Source organism: Falco punctatus, assembly GCF_963210335.1.
Source record: "Falco punctatus genome assembly, chromosome: 1".
Lineage (NCBI taxonomy): Eukaryota > Metazoa > Chordata > Aves > Falconiformes > Falconidae > Falco > Falco punctatus.
In genome coordinates this window covers 59,535,049-59,555,064 of record NC_137580.1, presented here as the reverse complement: position 1 = coordinate 59,555,064, position 20,016 = coordinate 59,535,049, and the positions used below count along the sequence as shown (strand labels likewise).

At 42.4% G+C, this 20,016-nt stretch overlaps 1 protein-coding gene across 6 annotated transcripts in view; it reads left to right on the top strand.

Annotated features, from left to right (window-relative positions):
• DLC1 (DLC1 Rho GTPase activating protein) overlaps window positions 1-20,016 on the top strand; it is a 231,565-nt gene that overhangs the window by 186,650 nt on the left and 24,899 nt on the right. For 2 of the 6 annotated variants that reach the window (XM_080385794.1, XM_080385795.1), the window contains exon 6: window positions 18,456-18,527. In XM_080385794.1, the coding sequence (XP_080241920.1) occupies window positions 18,456-18,527 (72 nt within the window). Of the gene's footprint in view, window positions 1-5,595; window positions 5,716-5,772; window positions 5,812-5,860; window positions 6,037-18,455; window positions 18,528-20,016 lie in introns of those variants that run through there. The other 4 variants (XM_080385796.1, XM_080385799.1, XM_080385797.1 and 1 more) reach the window with 4 other exon arrangements.

Below are 20,016 nucleotides of genomic sequence, written 5' to 3'. Positions count from 1 at the left end.
GGCTAAAACAGCAGCAGTCTTTCACATAATGGGTCAACTGGTCCAGGTGGATGCATGTGCCTATTTCCTCCAGAGGAAACAGGTTTAATGAATATAGAGTTCATTTAACTAAAAAGCCTTGGATCAAACAAGATGGAAGATGGAAGTAAGAAAAAAATTGTTCTGGAAAGGAAATTTTTTATTGTTCATCCTTCCTTTACTTACAATAATAATAATTTTTTTAAAAAAAAGAGAGAGAGAGAAAACTTGATTTCTCTCCCTTCTACTCCTTTTAACCCCAGCTGGGCACTGCATGGCTGACATGGTCTGTCCCAGGGTATCATGCTGAAAAGTCTAGCATCTCATGTGTATTATAACAACACAGGTGCTTCATAAACCATTTTTTAACCACTGTTTTGACATGTTTAAGGCACCAGTCTTTCAGTTTTCATCTACTTTAGTGGGCAACTTGCATCTTAAATCTTGTTTTAATGAAGGTTACTGTTGTCTGTGACCTTTTTTCTTCATTAGACTGGAGGTCATGCATGAACACAGAGTGAGGTTTAAAAAAAACCCAACGCATCTTACCATTGGAATGCCTTGGAAACTTACAGGTTTAGAGGTGGAAAGTAAAATATATTTGCTTAAAAAAGAAGAGGGAAGAGCTGGTTGATTTAGTAATAATATAGCTTCTGTCACAAGAAGACAGACTGAAAACAAGAGCACTCGTTGGAAAAAGCCCTCTTTTTTCCCAAGCAACACAAACCTGATATATATATCCTGCCTCCATTATGCACCATCATCAAGTTGCTCATCTTTTGATCATTCTGTAATACATATTTTGAGTAAAAGCATCCTTTGTGCTGTCTTCCTCTCCCACTCCATTGCACAGCATGACCTGTAAGCACAGATGAAGAGAAGCAGGGGTGCAAATCCAGGCACAGCTGCTGCCATTCAAATGACTACAAAGAGAGGAGAGGGGCCAGGGATGACCCCAGGTGCCACAGAGCTCTGCTGCCACACTGCCACCAGGGCAGCTACCACAGCTAAACCTAGGGATGGTGCCTTGGCTGAGCCAAACCTTTGTTACAGCTTTCTCTACTGAGAGTGTTAAAGTCAGGCCTCTGTGACCTGTGCATCCATTAGGTCTCGCTGACACAACCACTTCTACCACATACATGCAAAGGTTTTAGTCCTGATAATGTCAGATTCAGATTTGTTGTTGTGAAGCAGTGATCGATTATGGATGCTGTCTTTATCAGTAAAAGAAAGTTATTCTGAATTTTCTAAGTATAAGGAAGCAAGATTTTTTCCTATGTGCCACAAGTAATATATTTACTCTGGATCATCTCTGAGCCTTCATCAAAGGTTAGAAATTCTAATTACCCTCTGTTAGTACTTCTTCTAAATAAGGTTTAGTTTACCCAAACCTGCTTTCCCTACCTTCTTAAAAGGTAAATTCAGTTGGTTACTTTTCCAAAGGTGAATCACTGTTTAAAATGTAAAAATGCAGCTTTAAATTGAAGGGAAGGCTGATCCATTAACAGGAGAAAATTCTGCAGCCTTCAAAAAATAAATCACTAGTGACAGCTTCTTAAACACAATATGGAAAAGATACCCTCCATCTCCACCAGTTTCTATAAACCTGTGGTATTCCATGTAAGATGTTTACCCTGTGTTTAAAACAGAATGAAAATATTTATTTCCCCTCCACCTGCTCCTGTTTATCTGTATTTATATTTTACCAAACTGTATCTTTGTCAATCAATTTTTATTTCTTATACGTTTGTGCATCCATATAATAGAGCCTTCCTCAAGTACAGTGTGAACCTGGTAATTTCATTTTCAGCCTGGACTGTTGAACTCACGGTGTTTGAAGGCATGCAAAAGCAGACAAAAACATATTGCTCACTGATCCCTTCTTTCAAAACAGTTATATGCACCACAAAGAATAAGGCAAGGTTAATTTTCTTTATTGTTTACTGTTTAAAAAAAGGGGGGGGGGGAAACCCTAAATGTCGCCTGGGATCAAATATAAGTAAGAATCTCCTCTACGTGATGAGCTGGTAATATTTTTAATACTGTTTATTTCTAAAGGAAGATTTCTACAACAGCGCGCGCCCATCAATTACAAACAGTAGAGCAGTACCTATGTTTATGCTATGTAATGAATTTACTATGTATTTTGTTTAAAAGTCCTTTGGAAAGATGCTTTCTTCTATTTTGTGGTTCTCTAGTAGGTGAAACACTAGCTTTCCTTCTCTGAAAGCAAGGTGTTTTTAGTACTGATCTCTGAGAAGTGATAATGTAAATATTCTTTTTCAAGAGGCCTGAACAATTACAGACTCCTTTAAATAATTACTTTCAGTAACGTCAAATGCTAGAAAATGCAGCCTTAATTATTTCACTGACAATGGTTGGAACATGAAGGTCCTCTGGACTGTGGAAATGCTACACACAAATACTCAGTTGACAAGGAATCCAAACCTAGAGCCAGAGGCCTGGAAACTCGGGCTGAAACAGCTCTATCATCTATCATGCTGCTGCTAAGAGGATATTAATACTAGCGTTTAGAATTGCAACCATGTGTCTGACAATCCTGTGTTTGTACCAGCAGGTCAGTTGACTAATTACAAATTGGGAGTTCTCTGTGTACTGCACTATTTAGAAGCAAAAGGATGACAAGGGTACAGTTAACCATTAAGGCATCTGGGCCTGGGAGGGAGAACAGAAGACAATCAAGTCCTTCTTATTAGATGCCATCCTCCGAATCGAATCACTTCCTTATGCACTTACAACAGAAGGAGAATTCACCTTTTAAAGTGAATAATTGTGCCTGTCGGGCAATCCTTTACAATCACTTTACCATCCAGCAAGAGCTCATTGATTGCGTTAAGGATAACAGTACTCCACAGAAACAATCCTCTTAGCCAGGCTACTTCTAAAATCCTGTGTCTCTCTCAGGCAGCTGCCTGATCTTTGCATAGCCAGAGATATAAAGAAATAAAAATATTAAAGGCCAAAGCTCTACTGATTTTTTTAAAGCCAGATGAGTGAGGGCGGCTGTAGCCTGCTAAACACCCATGCCTCAGGTGGAATGCTCCTCTGAGCACGTTTTACGTTTTACAATGAATGCGAGACTGGCTCCTTGCTTTTCAGCTCCAAAAATACGCCTGCTTAAGCAGCCCTATAGAATTCCAGGTTAAAATGTGAGCCAGAGAGACTGCCTGTCTTCAAGGGTTGATAACAAACTAGAATCAAAGCCTTTCTCTTTCAGATTACCAGCAAGAATCTAATCCAGGTCAGTGATAATCCTCCAGCATCTATTTAGCGATGATCCCAGCAGACAGACCTCTCCATCACAAAAGTCACTGGTTCTGACATGGCTGAGGGAATCCACAAAGACTGAATGAGGATGGAGATTCCTCCTTTGCTGTGGGAGCTGATTAGCTTTGCAAGCAGAACAGGATGGCTGAACTAAAGCACATACATAGTGTTTTATCAGCATCAGCATCATCGTTCATGCTATTTTACAAAGTGGTAGACTTGAGAATGCTAACCCTTGATTTAACTATTGAGAGCTTCTCATCTTCTGTGTCTGGGCCACATTTGTTGAGTACTCACTGATCTCATCACTCAACCCTTTCAGAATCCTCAAACAAAACTCTCTGACTTCAAATTCTTGTTTTCCGTCTATCACACAGCCCTCTCACTTTTACTTCTGCACGTCTCCTCCTCTCATTCTTAGCTTTTTTTCAGTTCCCTTTCACACTGCCAGGTCCTCCAAACCCTTCTCATTTTTTCTGTAGAGTAAAAATCCACTCTGTTCTTCTTCAAAAGCTTCCTGTGGGTCCTATACAAAAGCTTCCAATATCGAGATGCAGGCTTGATTCGGGAAGCAGCCTAGGCAGTCCACGTTTACAAGAATAAACCCTGCTTTTCACTGAGAGTATTAACTTGACACATGGTGGTCTTCTGGTTCCTGCATTGTCACTGTGATGGAAATGCCTTAGTACCAGCACGCTTTCCCACGTGTTCTGGATACAATTTTGTCTCTTCCTCCCCACCCCCCCACCCCCACCCCCCTTCCTTTTGAGGATGCTTATTGGAGATTTTTCTATTTTCTGGAATTCAGACACTGAAAATCACATACAATGTGCAACCAGCATTTTCCATCTCTTGTCATGATTATTCCATCACTCCCTATTCTCCAAACTGTATAAAACTATAGACAATACAGACAGAAAGCCAACTAGGCTGGGATTATTACCTTCTCTGTTCAACAGCTGGGGCATAGCGTATATCTGTCTTCCTTGTGTCAAGTTAAGAATTCACATTTTACGGGCCTGACCAACCTTGTAAACATATATCCTGGTGCCTTACAAGAAGCATTCAAAAATGCAGGTAAATGTGGCTATGCCAAAAAGAGCCGGTACAAGTTTAGATATGAAGAGGTAATCGATTAAGCAGGCAACATGTAAAGTCAAGCCTGAAGATATAGTGCAGTTCCATCCTTTTCTGGGCTATTAAAGTTAATTAATGACCTGGAGCTGCGTAGACGTTTCCAGAAACAACACTGTAATAGCCAACTGGCCACAGTTTGCAGCCTATAGAAGGGGGAGATGTTTATTCTTCAGCAAATTGCCTGCTCAGGCACTACACTGTATATACCCTATATCTGACAGAAATGACAACTGAATCTTAGAATAACACCAGTAAGTATAAAATACGATGTTGGCTTAGAAGAAAATGAACCAATCGTGGTCTTTGATGGGACCCAGATATTTTCAGAATTTCACAGTACTTTTTCCATGCTGACAGTTTGGCAGCTGCTCAAAAGTGGCTATTTTGTGCCATTTTGAAGCCCTGAACATGAGCAACAGCCAAGAAATAAGCATCTGAACAATCTTTGCAAAATATACAGGGGAGTAAATGGTGTAGGGAGGGACTCCCAGGCACAGAGTTATGAAGCCAAGGCTTTGCTTTGCTGTCTGCAAGCCATGCCTGCCTACGGCCCTGCTGTGGTCCCCATAGGGAAAACACTTGTTGGTTTCCATCCAGGTCCAGGCTGAGACTTTCACGGTGTGGAGGAATTTTCAGCATTTCAGAGCACTCTTGGCCAGCATCCCCTGGCCAACCTGCACAGCTTGCTGAGACTGAAGGCTCAGCATCCCCCACGCCTGGGGCTGCACAGGCCTGCCCAGCCCTCACCAAAGTGTAACACCAAGTGCTGCTGTCCTCGTTGGCACTCTTTGCACGTTTCCTGCAAAAAAGTATTTAGAGCTTTGCTGAAAGCTTTTTACAGACATCACTATCGCCCACACGCGCACTGCCATAGCCGACAGCCATTCAAAATCCCACAGGAGCAAAGGGGGCAGGAGCCGTTAGGTCGTCCTCGACCACATTGCCTTTGGTTTGTGGAGGTGTGCAGCGGGGAGGGGGCCACTTTCCGCCTGTACTTATGGGTCGTGACCAGGTGGGCGCTTGCCCGGGCTGCGCCTGCCTGCGCGTAACTTTCCGTCCGCGGGCGGCGGGGCGGGGGACGCGGGGCGGGGCGGGCCGGGCCGGGCCGGGCCGGGCCGGGCGGCGGGGGCGGGGGCGGGGGCGCCGGAGGGGGCCGGGCGGCCGCGCCGCGCCTCCGCGCCGGGTGTCAGTTGCAGCCGCCGCCGCGCAGGCAGGCAGGCGGGCGGGCAGGACGCAGGCGGCCAGGCAGGCGGGACACCATGATCCTCACACGTAAGCTCGGGGCTCACCCGCCCTGCCCGTTGCGGGGGGGGCGGTTGCGCGCCCGGAGGCGCACGCTCCGCGCATCGCAGACAGCGCTGCCGGGAGGTGCTGCGGGGGCAGCGCGGGGGGCTGGGTGTTGGGGGTCCCTCTTTTGTTACCCCGCACCGGCCGAAAAGGCAGCGCTGGCCGGAGCGCAGGCGGCTTCCCGCGGGTGGCGGCTGCCCCGGCCCGCGGTGCGGTGTGGTGCATCCGCAGCCAGGGTCTTCGTCCCGCCGGCCCGTCCGCGTTTGCGGGGCTGAAGCGCGCCCGTCGGGGCGGCGGCAGCCCCAGGTGGGACGGGCGCGCTGCGGGAGCCCGGAGTGACTTTCATCGCTGAGGAGCGCGGTCTGTTGCGGCAGCGGTCGGGGAGCGCGGGCCGAGGGGGTTACACCGCAGGGCCTGGGGCAGGAGCCGCGGAGGTGCCGCGGGCGCGGAACGGCGCGCAGGGTGCGGCCGCTGGCAGTGGAGGGCACCGAGGCTCATCTCTTCTCATTCTTTTTTGGTGTTTCTTTTACACGCACACCTTTCTTTTTTCTTTCGTTTCTTTTCTTTTCTTTTCTCTCTTTTTTTTTTTTTTTTCCGGGAGTCCTTGCGGAACGGGAACCGCCGAGTTTCTTTTGAAGTTCTTCGCAATTAGCCCGATGGCCTCCAGGAGCCCGGTGGCTCCCCCCGTGCGGCGGTGGCCAGCCCTGGTGTCATCCCCGGAGGCTTTGATCCCGGTGGAGGAGCAGCACCTCCCGCCAGCCGGCATCACCCCCCTCCGCCACCTTCTCGAGGCAAACAGAAAGGCGATGCTGTTTCCAGTCGGGCAGTTTTACGTGCCCTATCACACCCTCCTCTTTTTTGCAAACCACCACCAATGACTGACTTCCACCATAACCGAGAAGCTGTTGAGCGATGCGTTGCCATCAGCCTAATGAGCTCTATTCCCAGTCAAGGGCACTTAGTGATTCCCCAGTCTTTTTTTTCTTCTATTTTTTTATACCCCTGTTCTCTTCGGGAAAATCAGAGCATTGAAGAAACAACTACATTTAAACAATGTATTCGACCAGGTCAGAAGGTTCTGCCTGATGTGTCATAGTACTTAACACGTGTGAATTGAAGACTGAGGAATGTGATTTTATCATAGGCATGAGTTACAAATGCTTTTATGTTTTTACAGGAGTAAGTGTGATCTGTTTGAATTGCCGTGCCCTGATCGAGAAATACCCAGCAGCAAATCAGTAACAGTGCTCTGAGTCAGGTTATGTTTTGAGGCTGTTTGTAGTGAACTTGAGGATAATAGGCAAGCAGATTTCAAATGAGCCTCTGAGTATGAGTCTATCAACAGTTCAGTGCCAGACTGATTAAGCATCCGTCTCGCAACCACACCGTTGCAGGCTGACAGGACACGGAGTTGGTGTTAGGTGCCTCTGTTGATTCCACAGCTGTAGCCTGCTATCTTGTCTTCCAGGTGTCCTTACTGATGTCCTGTAGGCATCCTGATCTTCATCTCTGTAGAACCAACAAAAAAAGAGAAAGGCTGAAGCGGCCAGGAAGTGGGATGGATGTCTCTCTAGCAAATGGTTGTGGGTTACTACTTCAGTTTGCCTGTGGGATCCTGATTAGGACTGAGATTCTTTGATTATGGAATGTAGTATATGCAAAAAGAAGATGTAGTTACTGTTTTGTGAAGATTCCTTTAATCTGTGAGTTCATAGAAATCAAAGCATTTGGAGTTAACTTTTGTAACCTCTAGGACTTCCTGATCTCTTTATCTTTTTTTAAAATAACTTGGTTTGTTAATAGATTTTATTTTTTTTTTACCAAAAGGAAGTGCGGAGGCATTGTTTTAAACACGTGGAGCTATTGTTAAGTTTCATTTCTAAGTGGTAGTTAAAAGCAACAATGTATCTTCTCATGTTTTTATTTGAGTTTTGAATCTCAGTTGCATGGATCCAGTCTATGACTTTTAATTCTTGAGTCAGGGTCTTTCCAGCCAGTTCTGCAGCTGCCCTTGCCAGGCCAGAGAGGAAGACTGCTGCTTGTCCTGGAAGCTTACAAGTACCTTGTGTATTTTGCCTCTGGCAGGGGCAGGAAGAAGGTACAGGAGTTGTCCTCATACATTAATCTAAAATGTTTATATTAGGATTCCTAGAATAAGGGGATGAGAGGTGACTTGGTTTTACTTTTCTTCTAATTAATTTCATTCTAGGCAAGGGTTTGTTTGAGGCATATGGATTTATGACTTCTGCAAATATCTAGAGATTAATTTTGCACGATAAAAGTTTTTTCTGGTCAGAGTCCCACACATGTTTGGACTTCTTGAGAGCTCCTCTTCTTATTTACCTCTGATTGGAGTTGTGCTGTTGGCTTCAGCATAAACACAACTGCACCCTTGACTGGTTAAAAGGAGATGGAGGAGGAGAACTCATGTGCTTAACAGGATGGTCCTGTACTGTAAACAAGTGCTTTTCATGCTTAACTATCCATCCTAGCAACAGGAAGAAGGAAATGAGGCTATGCAAAAGGACCCTGACACATTTCAGACAATGCCAGACCCACCCCAGCATTCATACAGTATAGCCAGAAGACTTCGGGGAAATAAAAATAACTTCAGATGTTTCCCCTTCCTTCTAGTGCATATTATAGAAATATAGCAATGAAATTATCTGCAGTTCACAGAAAACTTGCTGGTTTGATCTCCACTAGGTAAAGAGATAATGTCTCTATATAATTTACCTATCTTAATTGGGTTTTATATTGTTCTGCTTACGGTCTGATCCTTGGTGTGTTCAGGGTGAATGAATTACAAAACACTACATCCTCTTTGGTGATGGAGTGAGTAAGTGTAGATATCCAGTAATTTTGATAATTTCAGCAATTCCAGGCCTATTTCTTGCCTGTACCTATGCTATCTAATTCTGACTGGTGCAGGGTATCAAGACTGTTTTGCATGGGGTTTTATTTCCAAAGTTTTTTCAAGTTTTTTCTTTTTTTTGTCTTTTTATTTTCGCTTCTATTTTCCCCCTTCTCCTTTTTCAAGGAAAAAACAAAGCCTGTCTTCCAGCAATGGTGAGCAGGTCTCATGGAAAGGGGCACAGGATTGGGCTGTGATTGAAGCTTTCTGGCTCTTTTCACTGGACACTTACTGTGCCACACTTGCTGGCACTGTGTACTACCCTATCCCCCACAGATAGCTTTCAAAGCGTAGCTTTGAAATCAGTAGGTCTGTTAGTACAGTATGACATTGACATAGCTGGTAGAAGTAAATTAAAGTCAAGAATGACTTAAGCAGCCAGCTTTAATTCACTGGGTTTCATTAGCAAATATTGTCTAGCATTTGTTTCCCTTGGGAATGACTGCTAGATGGGACTGGATCAAGAAAAAGAAATTACCTGGTCTCTCTTCTAATGAAGACAGAATATGATGGCTCACATATTTCTGGTGGGGACATCTTTAAAAATGTCTAAAATGATGCAGAATTCCTTCGACTTAGTTTTAAATATATTCATTTTGTATTTGTCTAAATCCCTCTATTCAAATGCTCATCTCGGTCTGTGCTAAGAATGCTTCCTGAGGAGAAGCATGAAAGATGTTTGCTGAAGCCAGTGGTGGACACAGTGTGACCTTCCCAGACCTATTCTTGTCATTTAGTGAAGATTCAGATTAAGAAAAAATGTACGCCTCTGCCTTCTTGCATTTTGGGGATGTTCTTTCTGTGACCCTGTGGACCCCCAAAACTGGAAGCTCTGCTGGCCACCCTTCCCTCTGCTCTCCATATGTGTCTCTGAGGACAGATTTCCTCAGCGTGTTATAAAATACAAGAAACTTTCCAGTGTAAAGCTTCATGATCTGTTTTAATGTCCCTTCTTCGTTCCATACATTGTTTCCCTGCTTTGCTCTGCAGTGCTACCATGACTCTGCTGTATCTAGACTCTTCTCTCAAGGTGTGACTATTAGATCAAGTACTGAGAAAAGCATTTTCAAGTGTGCAGTATCGCCGACAGAGTACTGTAACTGTCAGTAATAATCTGGAAATAGAAAGTTCACAGTAGTATTTGCTTTGGGAAAATCCAGGTCTGCACCTTTAATTCTGATTTAGGGAAAGGCATTCAGCTGGGACACTACCAGCTTTATGCTGGGCTATTCCCCTGCCACTGGTATTTTGTCTCTAGTGGTGTATTATCCCTACAGTGTGCAATTTGGGGGCTGGGTCATCAGTGAGGTAAGCAGTAAATGGTTATGATGCAAAGGTAGTCTTTCTTCTGTACAGTTCTTCCTGTGTGTGTGGGTGGTTTTGAGGTTGAGGCTTAACAAGCTAGAAGAAGTTAGCTGTCTGCATAAGATATGCTTTCTTCTGTATGAACCATTGAGACATCTCAGAACAGCTCTGATACCTTTGTTATTTCCTAGATCTGAACATGTAACCAAGGCTTCGGGCATTTTGAGGAAGTATCTATCATACTGGACCTACTCACTTTATATTCTGCAAGTTTACTAGCTTGCAGGCAGGTTGCAATGGGAGGATATTAATGCTGGGCTTGGGAGTAGCAATGGTTAATGTTTGTCCTTCAGTATGTTCTCAAAGGTCATTCCAACCAAGTCATTTCTGAGAGAAGAGAAGGTTAAAGCCATCTTCTGTTTCCCAGTCTTTGGAGGAGGATTCGTTTCTCACTCTGGAATCTGTCAACATGACCTCCTTCAGAGGATTTGACTAACTGCTTTCTCTGCATCAAATAATCCTCCTCCAAGACCACCCTGTGTTAATCAGGCCAGATAAATAACCCACGTGCCCAATTATTTCTTAAGTTTTTTTAAAGTCACTTGACATCTTGTCCTCTTCATCTGTGAACCTTCTTAAAAACGAATGGGAGAAGACCATCTTTAATCTAAAAAGAATTGTTCTTTGGCAGGAAAACTGCCACATGAAGCTTTAGTTTTCTGTTTAAACAAAGTTGGTTTTTAACTTAGATTTGTTTGGTTTTTAAATTTCTTTCCTAATCTTCCTGTATATGCTCAAAATGCAAAAAAACATTTAGAAGTAAATTATGATCCTGGTTTACAGTGTAGACCAGGAGTTGTCGTAGTTCTTTTGTGTGTTAGAACATGCTTTCTCAAAGTCTTCAGCAAATAGGCAAGTAATACAGCTAACTTTAGGCAGCTAGAAGCATATTTAATTGTGTGAAAATAAGCGGTAATTGCGGTCTGTTACAGAGTGTGTAGGGAAGGTGCTTGACAGAGACATGGGCAATACCCTTTATTCTAGTACCCCTGTATTAAATCCTGAAATGGTGCTGATTTCATGCTTTTCAGAGCACAAGCGTTGCTCCAGGTCCTCCTGAGAGAGGGAAGGACCTCTTTCCAGCCAGGGCATGCTCTGGGAGTGTTATTTGTGCCCTCTCTGTCCTCCTGCCATCAGGCAGTGTGCTTTTTTGTTGCTTTGATGAGAACCTGGACTGCGTCTCATGCTTGGGATGGGGCTTACAGTAGTAAGTAGACTTAGAGAAGGCAGAAGTCTCATGTAAAAAAATTTAAAAAAAAAATAACGAAGAGAACTGTGAAACTGATCCCCTTTATTCCTGAAAAAGAGTATTGTTGGGTTTTAGAGACCCATGGTTCCATGTTGGGAAGAACTTAATTCCTCTGAAATTCCTGGAGACTCCCATTGATCAGCAAGTTTTGGCTCAACCCCTAAACATTTTAACTATTTTCAACAAATGCCGTTTCTCTTGTTAAAGGTTTGAGCTGAAAAACTTTTCAAGTGATTTTGATATGCCAAAGACTATGAAAAGGAGATTCAAGTTGATTAGATTTTGGTTCACAAAAGCAGTATTGTGTTTCTGTGCTAGCCAAGAGGATTGGTGAGCAATTAAAAGTACTGTATTTTGTAACCTGGTACAGTTGGTAGGGAGGGAAATTACATACAGCCAATGTACACCTATGCAGATACTTTGGAAATGAGTCACGTATATTTTACCTATTTATCTTTCATCATTAAGGGAATAAACAAACTTAAAACCCATCAGTGGAAGTAAGCCATTTGCTGTTTCCAAAAGCTCTGCTGACAAAAAAACAGTGTTCAAGCTTCCTGATTATTTTTTTTTTTGAGAGAGAGAAAATAGCAATATATGATCTTAAACATCTGTTTCCTTACTTCTTCTTCATCTGTTCCCACACAAATTCCAAACATACTCTGTTTCTTCTCCCACTGTCCTGTGGTTTATACATAACATCAGCAGCATAGTTACTGTCTTGCTGCAAGGCTCCCTAACTTGAAAAAAACAGTACCATGTCTAACCCAAAACAAGCAGGGACACAAGGAGGGTGTTTCTTCAGTCGTCATCATATAGTTGAGAAATGTTTCACCACCTCTTTCTAGGTTTTTAATGACTAGAAGGCAGTATATATATTTGGTGTCATATAGGTTTTCTTTCAAGAACTTGTGTTGTTTCCCCCCCTCCAGAAGGTTTTTGGTAAGAAATATTTTCTTAAAAGTGTGCATGCATCCATATCAGCTTGACTTGAGTATTGAGGCTGGCAGCATTAAGTGGAGATCACAGCGTGTATCATTTGACTATGGGAGGTAAGTTGAAGCAAAGTGAAATGCAAGAGCATATCAAAAAAGGCAGCTGGTATTGCAAAATGGAAGTTGCACTTGAAAGGAGAAAAAGGGACCCTTTTTGGAAGATTGTTAGCTTTCCCTTCAAAACCTGCAAGCTTGTCATGAGTTCAGAAGCCATGCTTGTTGTTCTCTCAGACCCACTGGTTCTTCCAGAAGTGAATCCTTCATGGGCTCAATGTGTCAGGCTAATATTTTAGCATGGTTTTATAAGATTAGATTGTTATCTTAGAATAAGAAGAGATTCCAAACCTGTTAGAAATTTGGCAAGAGCTTTTAATGGGATTTTCAGAATTCCCAAGCTTTTAGTGGCTGAGCGTTTATTGACAAAAATACCAAGTTTGAGGGCATTATCCTTATAAAATGCTATCCTTCATTAATTGCATTTTTGCTTTCTTTAGTCCTTGCTACGTGCTGCTTTCTTGAAGGGTGTGGAGCACTATGTTAACGATACTGCCTAAGAAATATTTAACTACATAGGTTTGAGATAAAACAGACTTACGAAAAAGAATTTAATTATATTTAAGTTACAGTCAGGTATCTTCAAAGTGAAAACCATCTGAGGCCATGGACACGTATCAGGCTAATGCTTAGGAAGTCGTACTGTCCCAGCTTTAAAGGGCTGCAGGCATATGACATTACACAGGACTGATTTATCATTTTCAGTGTCTGGCCTGCTCATTTGTAGACAGCTGTCATAGTGCAGATTTTTCCCGGTTGCTCTCAGATTTCACATCCGTGTTCATGTATCTATAGACTGAGTCGTTGGGTAGTGTGATCAAGTCTAGTTTTGGGAGCACAGTTCACATGCCAGGGATGTAATTCCAACACTTGGAAAAACGATTGCTTGTACTTGGGCAGTGGAATTCTATCTGGAGAAGAATATTTCCCATATATACCGCAGCTGGTCTTAAAAAATATGAGCTTAATAGCTCAGGACGGTGTTTTAGAGTTGAACACAAATTTTGCAAAGAACCAGAAATTTTAGAGGGACATGATGCATAGGAACAGGTAATGTCTGATACAGACAGAAAAAGAGGATGAGCTTCTGAGCATGCAAACCCTACTGTAGTCATTAAAGTCGAGTGTCAGTCCTGGATGGGAAAGAATCCTCTTTGTGCTCCATCTGTGCCTTAGAAAATGGGGAGTTTATGAGGTTTTTATGCATTAGAGTAAGGAGCAAGCGGGTTCATCTCTAGCATTTATGGTGAGAAATCATATTCTCTGGACTGCATGGGAAAGACTTTCCTGCAAGCTAATCCAGGAAGATGATTCTTTATTCAATTTTTACATTTTTTTTTCTTTTCTGAAGAAGTCAAATAGTGATTTTCAACTCGAGTGATCCAGTAAAAAACTAAGACCAAAAAGAACCCTAAACAAACCAGTTGTTAGGTGTGGCATTGAAGTGAACCTTCAGCAATTAATTCCATTTTTGCTGAAATTTTATTTTAACAGCATTGATTTGACCAGTCATGCTGCATATTTTTACAGTCTGCTCAGAGCCAAAAGGTGAGATGTGTAGAACTGACGTGTGGAGGTGCTAATATGGCTATAAAGGTGCTTGAGTTGAGGCAAGAGGAAACCATTTGCTTGGAAGAACTGTTCATACAATGTTTAACACTTAGGTGAGAATGGAGTGAGTGCATGACTGTAGAAAGATACATCTGCCTTGCACCTTGTCCTTAAGACCCTGAAAGAGCTGGTGGTTAAGTTGTGTCTTATTTCACAAAAGCAAAAAGAAAGCAAGAATGAAAGCAAATGATCTTGCTGCTCCTAGCTAGCTAGACTGCTATGGTTTTTTGTTTGTTTGTTTGTTTGTTTCTGAAAGGACATTATTGGAGCATCACACTGTGTGGTTTTTCTTTTCTGTAGGAAGGAAGGTATCATCCAACAAAAGACTATAGACAACTTACGAGTCCTTCCTTCTGCAGCGTCAGTATCAAAGTGTGAACTGAGATATTTTTGGTATGAAGTTTTAAACTTGCAGGGCCAGGAACCAAGATTAACCAGGGTTGAACAAAAAGGAAGTTAGAAGTTTCCATTTTCACTTACCAGTTTGGGGAAGCATTGGGTCCTCCTAACCCCCCAGGAAGTGAGTAAATAAGGACTAATGGTTCCCAACCGCACACAAAAGGCACTCCTAGCCTTGATTTGAGCATGGAGGCCTGCCTTGTGAAATGGACTAACAAATAAAGCTGTTTCCAATAAAAATTTCCTGTTTCCTCTTTAACACATTTGCCTGCTGTTTGCTTACTCAACACCAAGAATAAAGACTTCATTGTACTCCTTTTTGGTGGGTTTTGTTGTTGTTGTTGTTTTGGGGTTTGGTTTGTTTTGTTCTACTTTCTAAGAGATTTTCTTCTGTATCAGGACATTTAGAAATAATAACATGATTTCTTTCTTGCCAGTGGTTCTTTCTTTTGCACAAGAACCTCCTGCTGCTGGGGGAGGGCACAGGATGCACATCTGAAACGCTGCACATACATTTCTTGCCTGGAATGTATACTGAATTGTAGTTTATTGTAAAGGTTTTAACTGGCAAGGATGTTTGATTCAGAAAGGAAGTGGCACCACAGGGATGGAGTGGGGAGGAGGGGGTGAGAACAGTCCCTTGCCCTCAGCAACTTGTATCAGCTCATCTGCCAGGTCTTTATTGTGAAGATGCTCATGGTGGGAAATTGCTTTGCCTATCCTGGTAAATTAATTGGGGCTGAAGTAGGGCTTCCCTAAAATGTGTTGGTAAGCAGTGTAGAGTTCCTCTGCAAGCTCACTTTCCTCCCTGTCACTCTCAGCTGGCCCTAGCCGAGCAGATGCTGTGCTCAGTAGAGTTCGAAATTCTGGTAATGATCTGTAACGTAGGTCCCCTGGGAGATGGAATTAAGGTTTCTGGGTACCCTGTCCCTTGTAAAACGTTTTAGAAGTAGTGGAAAAAACTGATTTTGGAAGCTCTGTTCTTCTCTCTTTTGTCCCTTGTTGTCCTGTTTGCCATTGATCCAGATGACGAGACCTTACATGTATTTCCATGTCCACCTGGATATGAAACTGTGGCAGCTAACAAACCAAGAGTCCCATGACTGATGCTGCTGAGCTGGAAGAAAGGCTGGTATTTGGATAGTGTGGGTTATGGGCTTTCTCCTCTAGCGTAGTTTAAATGATTTGGCCAAAACTTCAGGTTTAACGAATGTATTTTATTCTCAGAGAGATTCCAGTTATGTTGTGGTAATGGGCGTTTTACCTGTACAAGCTTTCATCTGTTTAAGTTTGTATCTCTTATGTTAGGAACCTTATACTTGGCTTTCTGCGCAGCCTATTCAGTGCATCCTGGGCTGGATTCTCCCTCTGGCTGAATTTTGATCTGCCTGAATTTCACATGCATACACAGTTTTGTTTATGGTGTGCCTTCTCAGTAACCAGCAGGGCTGAGATAGGGAAGCTGGGATGGAAATGACCTTTCCATTCATCTTGTCACAGCGCATTGGCACACTCTAGTAGCAACCCTGGGTTTGGCCAACTGGAGTTAGCAAAAGGAGCTGTTGGTTTTAGGTCCTCCCTCCGCTCTGTCACCCCTGCCCCAGCCACATCCCGCCCTGGCCCATGCTTTTGTGTGGATGGAGGTAACACAGAGAGCACTCTGGCTGCCAGGGACTACCTGGCCCCTTCTTCAAGACAGCTCTCCAAACCCCTTTGCCCTTCCAAGACTTGCAGCAGGAGCCAGAGGCTGGGGCCCTGGCTTTCCCAAAATGTTGGAGATAGAAATGGGGCAAATACTGCTTTTAAACCCTTGCTGCTGTCCTGTACCAGCCCCAAGCATTTGCCTAGGCTAATCGGTGAACAGGTGCACTGGTGTTTTATTATTCTTTGTGTTTCTTGTGGCCAACTAGGAATAACTCAGGTGTTTCATTGCCTAGGTAGACTTCTTGGGGGATTCTCAAAGGTATTTTGAAAGCAAATATGCTCTGAAAATCCCAAAGGCACCTGACACCTGGGTGCTCTCAAAATATGACTTCCACATAACTTGCATATATATTTGCAGAAAAGATATGCAAAGCTTCTACAAAGAAGCTTAAAAAAAAAAAAAAGGTCTGATAAATGCATATTGGCAATTTTCTAGCTCTAGAAATATTTCCCAGGTCGTACACCTGGGGTGCTCAGCAGAGGAGGACCTGTGAACAAATATTTAAACACATTGAAGAGCCACTGTAGCAGTAAGGAATTTGACACTTTTTTTCCAGTTGCACTACAGGTATCTACCTGCATTTTTATGTAAATAGTGGTTATTGGGCATAATTTTCTTTTCCAGTTTTACATCAAGTACAAGTCTCGTTCTATCCAGAGACTTCTGCAGGGTGTGACCTATAAGATAGCGCATTTTATTTTAAGTACTCTTAAAAGTTAATTGCAGGGGTTTTTTGCTTTAGTATTTTCATTGCTTCTGAGATAGTAAAGTCCTGTTGTTTGTTCTTGCTTTAGCAGTACAAGTTTTAAATGTATTTTAGATTTTTTTTTCTTTTTTCCTTCTTTATTAGCTTTCCCATCTATTTCCTTAGGATACTGCAATTAAAATGCTACTTTAAGCAAAACTTTACAATTGCTTGCAATTAGAATTGAAGAATGCTTTTTCTTAATGAGTAGCTAAGTCAATATGTCTGTACGTGCTTGTTCTCATGTGGTCCCATAACCTAAAGGTGAAGCAAACACAAGTTACACAAATGCCTGCTTGTCCTGACTTCAGTGAGAGTGGATTTTTAGCTGTTTATTTATCTGGAATGTTGTGCTTTGGCTCACCTTAACCCCTTGGTTTGGGTACCTATCTTAGCAAAGTAGTCTGGCAAAGCACAAATATTTTAACCCTGTTGTAGCATTTTGGAAAATTAGAGAGGGATCGCTGTCATTTTGGAAACTCTTGAGAGGTGCCTGTCATTTAATCTGATTTTAATTGTGTACCTGTATCTCACTAGGAACATTTCATAACGTGCCAAAATCTGTTATGTTTGGCTCTTCGCTGCCCTATATGCAGTAGCTTGTATTCTGAGCAGTTCTGCACAAGTCCTTTCGCACATGGTTTCTGCAGCAGGTAGCTATAGTATCCTCTCCAAGTAGGTGGCAAAATTGTCTGCTGAGTCGTACATAATGAAGCTTTTCTTTCTGGTCCATCAAGAACAGTGAATATAATCAAAGTCAGATGAAGTCATTAAGAGTTTCTGATTGCTCACTGTCTGTCTGATCAGTTCTAAGCATGGAGTTAATTCCCAGTAGCACTTTCTTGAATTTTTAGAAGAACAAAGTCAACCCAGTCTGTTTACTGAACGTTTGAAAAATACTCTAAATACCTTTTATATTTTCCTATTTTGAGCTAGTAAGACAACATATTCTTTATTTCTGCTTGTATTAGGTAACAAATGAATTCATGTACAATTTATTCACAGACTAATATAACACATGTTATTTTCAGAATGTTTGCTTTTGGTGTCGTGTATGTGTATGTGAATAATTTCATTTTGCAGCATGTTGTTTTGGGCAGTCTGAGGGAAAGTTAGCTGTATTTCCTGTAATATACCAAGTAACTCATAAATGCAGTGAAGACCTCCAGTGAAACTTGCTTCTTCTGGGGTAGTAAATATGCTCTTGAGTGAGCTGCAATACAGTGTCGGTTGTTCTTGGGCTTGAGTCTGTCAGTACTATCTACAGGATGTTAAAAGTGCGCAACAGTATTACAAGCTTTACTAGGAATTTCTGTCAAGACAAAATAGTCGTGCCAAAAGATTTGTTGAACATGCTGCTCATGTTGATTGCGATGCTGGTTTCTCTAGTGTTAACAAAACCTGTATGGAATAATCCATAATTCCTCCAGTTTTTATCTATGCCTGCTTCTCTAACTATTAAAATGATGAGCTGTTGATAAATCATGGGTGAATGCTAGTGACATTCCAGAATAAGGCATGTTTGATCACAAGAAGAAAAGGAAACTGGGCTAAGCAAACCTGTGTCTCAGTTCAAAGTTGCTGAATATCTTCGTGCTTATTTTGTAACAAGAATTGTAGAAGTGGAGAGGAAGTTTTTGCTTTGCAAATCACTAATTGGAGGGTGTCTTGTTTCTGTCCTTTTCCAGAAATCGAGGCCAAGGAAGCTTGTGACTGGCTGCGGGCTGCTGGATTCCCACAGTATGCACAGCTTTATGAAGGTAGGCACCTGAGCTTGCAAATCAATCATCCCCTGGCAATTTTTGGACAGTAAGATGTAATATTCACCAATAAATGAGGTTCAGGGGCACAACTGAAGTGCCAGCACATAAGATGACTTTCAGGAACTGGGCTACCCACCACATGCATAGATGTACCAAACCCACTGAGACTCTGAAGCGCTCTTGGAGTTTTGAACTTGTTGCAGGTCTCTGTTTCAGTCTGAATTTTCCAGATGTCCTCATAGCACAAATGTTACGTTAGCATGATGGCACATTCCTTGTAGTTAACGCACAAATGAACCGTATTTTCAAGAAAGTAGTCATCCACTGCTATGAGTCTTAGAGAAACACAGCAGCTGTGGCCAGCTCCACTGGCCAGCTCTGCTAATGGAGCAGAGGTAGGAAATTTTGCATATGCATGGATGCGTCTGTACACCTCGTGATTCCGATGTCCTGTGTGTTTTTTCAGAACAGTTTGTTTTGTTGTTAGACGCAGGTTCACTATGTAGGGAAAGAATATAACAAGCTGTTGTGCAGATGTGCAGCAGCTCCTCAAAGAGACTGCTGCCTCCTGCACTCACGCATCCTTCTGTGGGATGGATTCTCTTTGTGTGTCCGCTTTTACAAAAATTTTGGTCAGTTACAACTGTTTTCTTCATTTACTATCTAACCTACTACGAACTAGCTGTTTTGGCATACAGTTCTTACAGTTTGCTTTGAAGTGCGACATGTATATTATTGCTCAGAATTTCCCACCACCATTTAAAATTACTTGCACTGTAGTGAAATTATGTACTCTTATCTGCCTCTTCTTTTTTATTAAACAAACTCCAGCTGCTGCTTGTAAGAATGAGCATAGAAAGTCCATTATCTACAGTGAATAACTGTTGGAAATTACAGCAAATGCTGGGCTGACCTTCTTGAAAAATGATCTTGTTGAGCTTTGATTTGCAGCTGCATTGGCAATATGAGATGATAATAGCACTTTGAAAAGCAGCACTTGGCAAAACTTTTTTTCGCCTGTTAAGAAATTAAATTTCCTTTTATTATTTCTTTTCATTTTTTTCTTTTTTGGGTGTTTTTTTTTTTTATGTGTGTGCGAATGGAGATGCCAAGATTCATGCAGAGCTGGGACGGTACTTCCAGCCTTTGTTAAAACTGGGTACAAGACTCAGCTGAGTATGTGGTCTTGTGGGTTTCATGTTATTCTGAGCTGTAAATCCCCTAAAAAATTACTTACATTCAGAAAATGTGTCCTACTTATGGTTACCATTGCCCTGCCTAGGGACTCTAAATATAAAGTTTGTAACGTAGGACCATGTCCTGCCTGACATCAGAAGGACCGCAGAGGTGAGAGCAAGAGGCAAGAGCAAGGCCAGCCATACCCATTGAAAAGACAGCTGCCTTTATATGAAAACAATATACCACTGTCCTTTGCAAGTCCCCCTGGCAGTAGGAACAACAACAAAAACAGCAGCAGCATAAATTA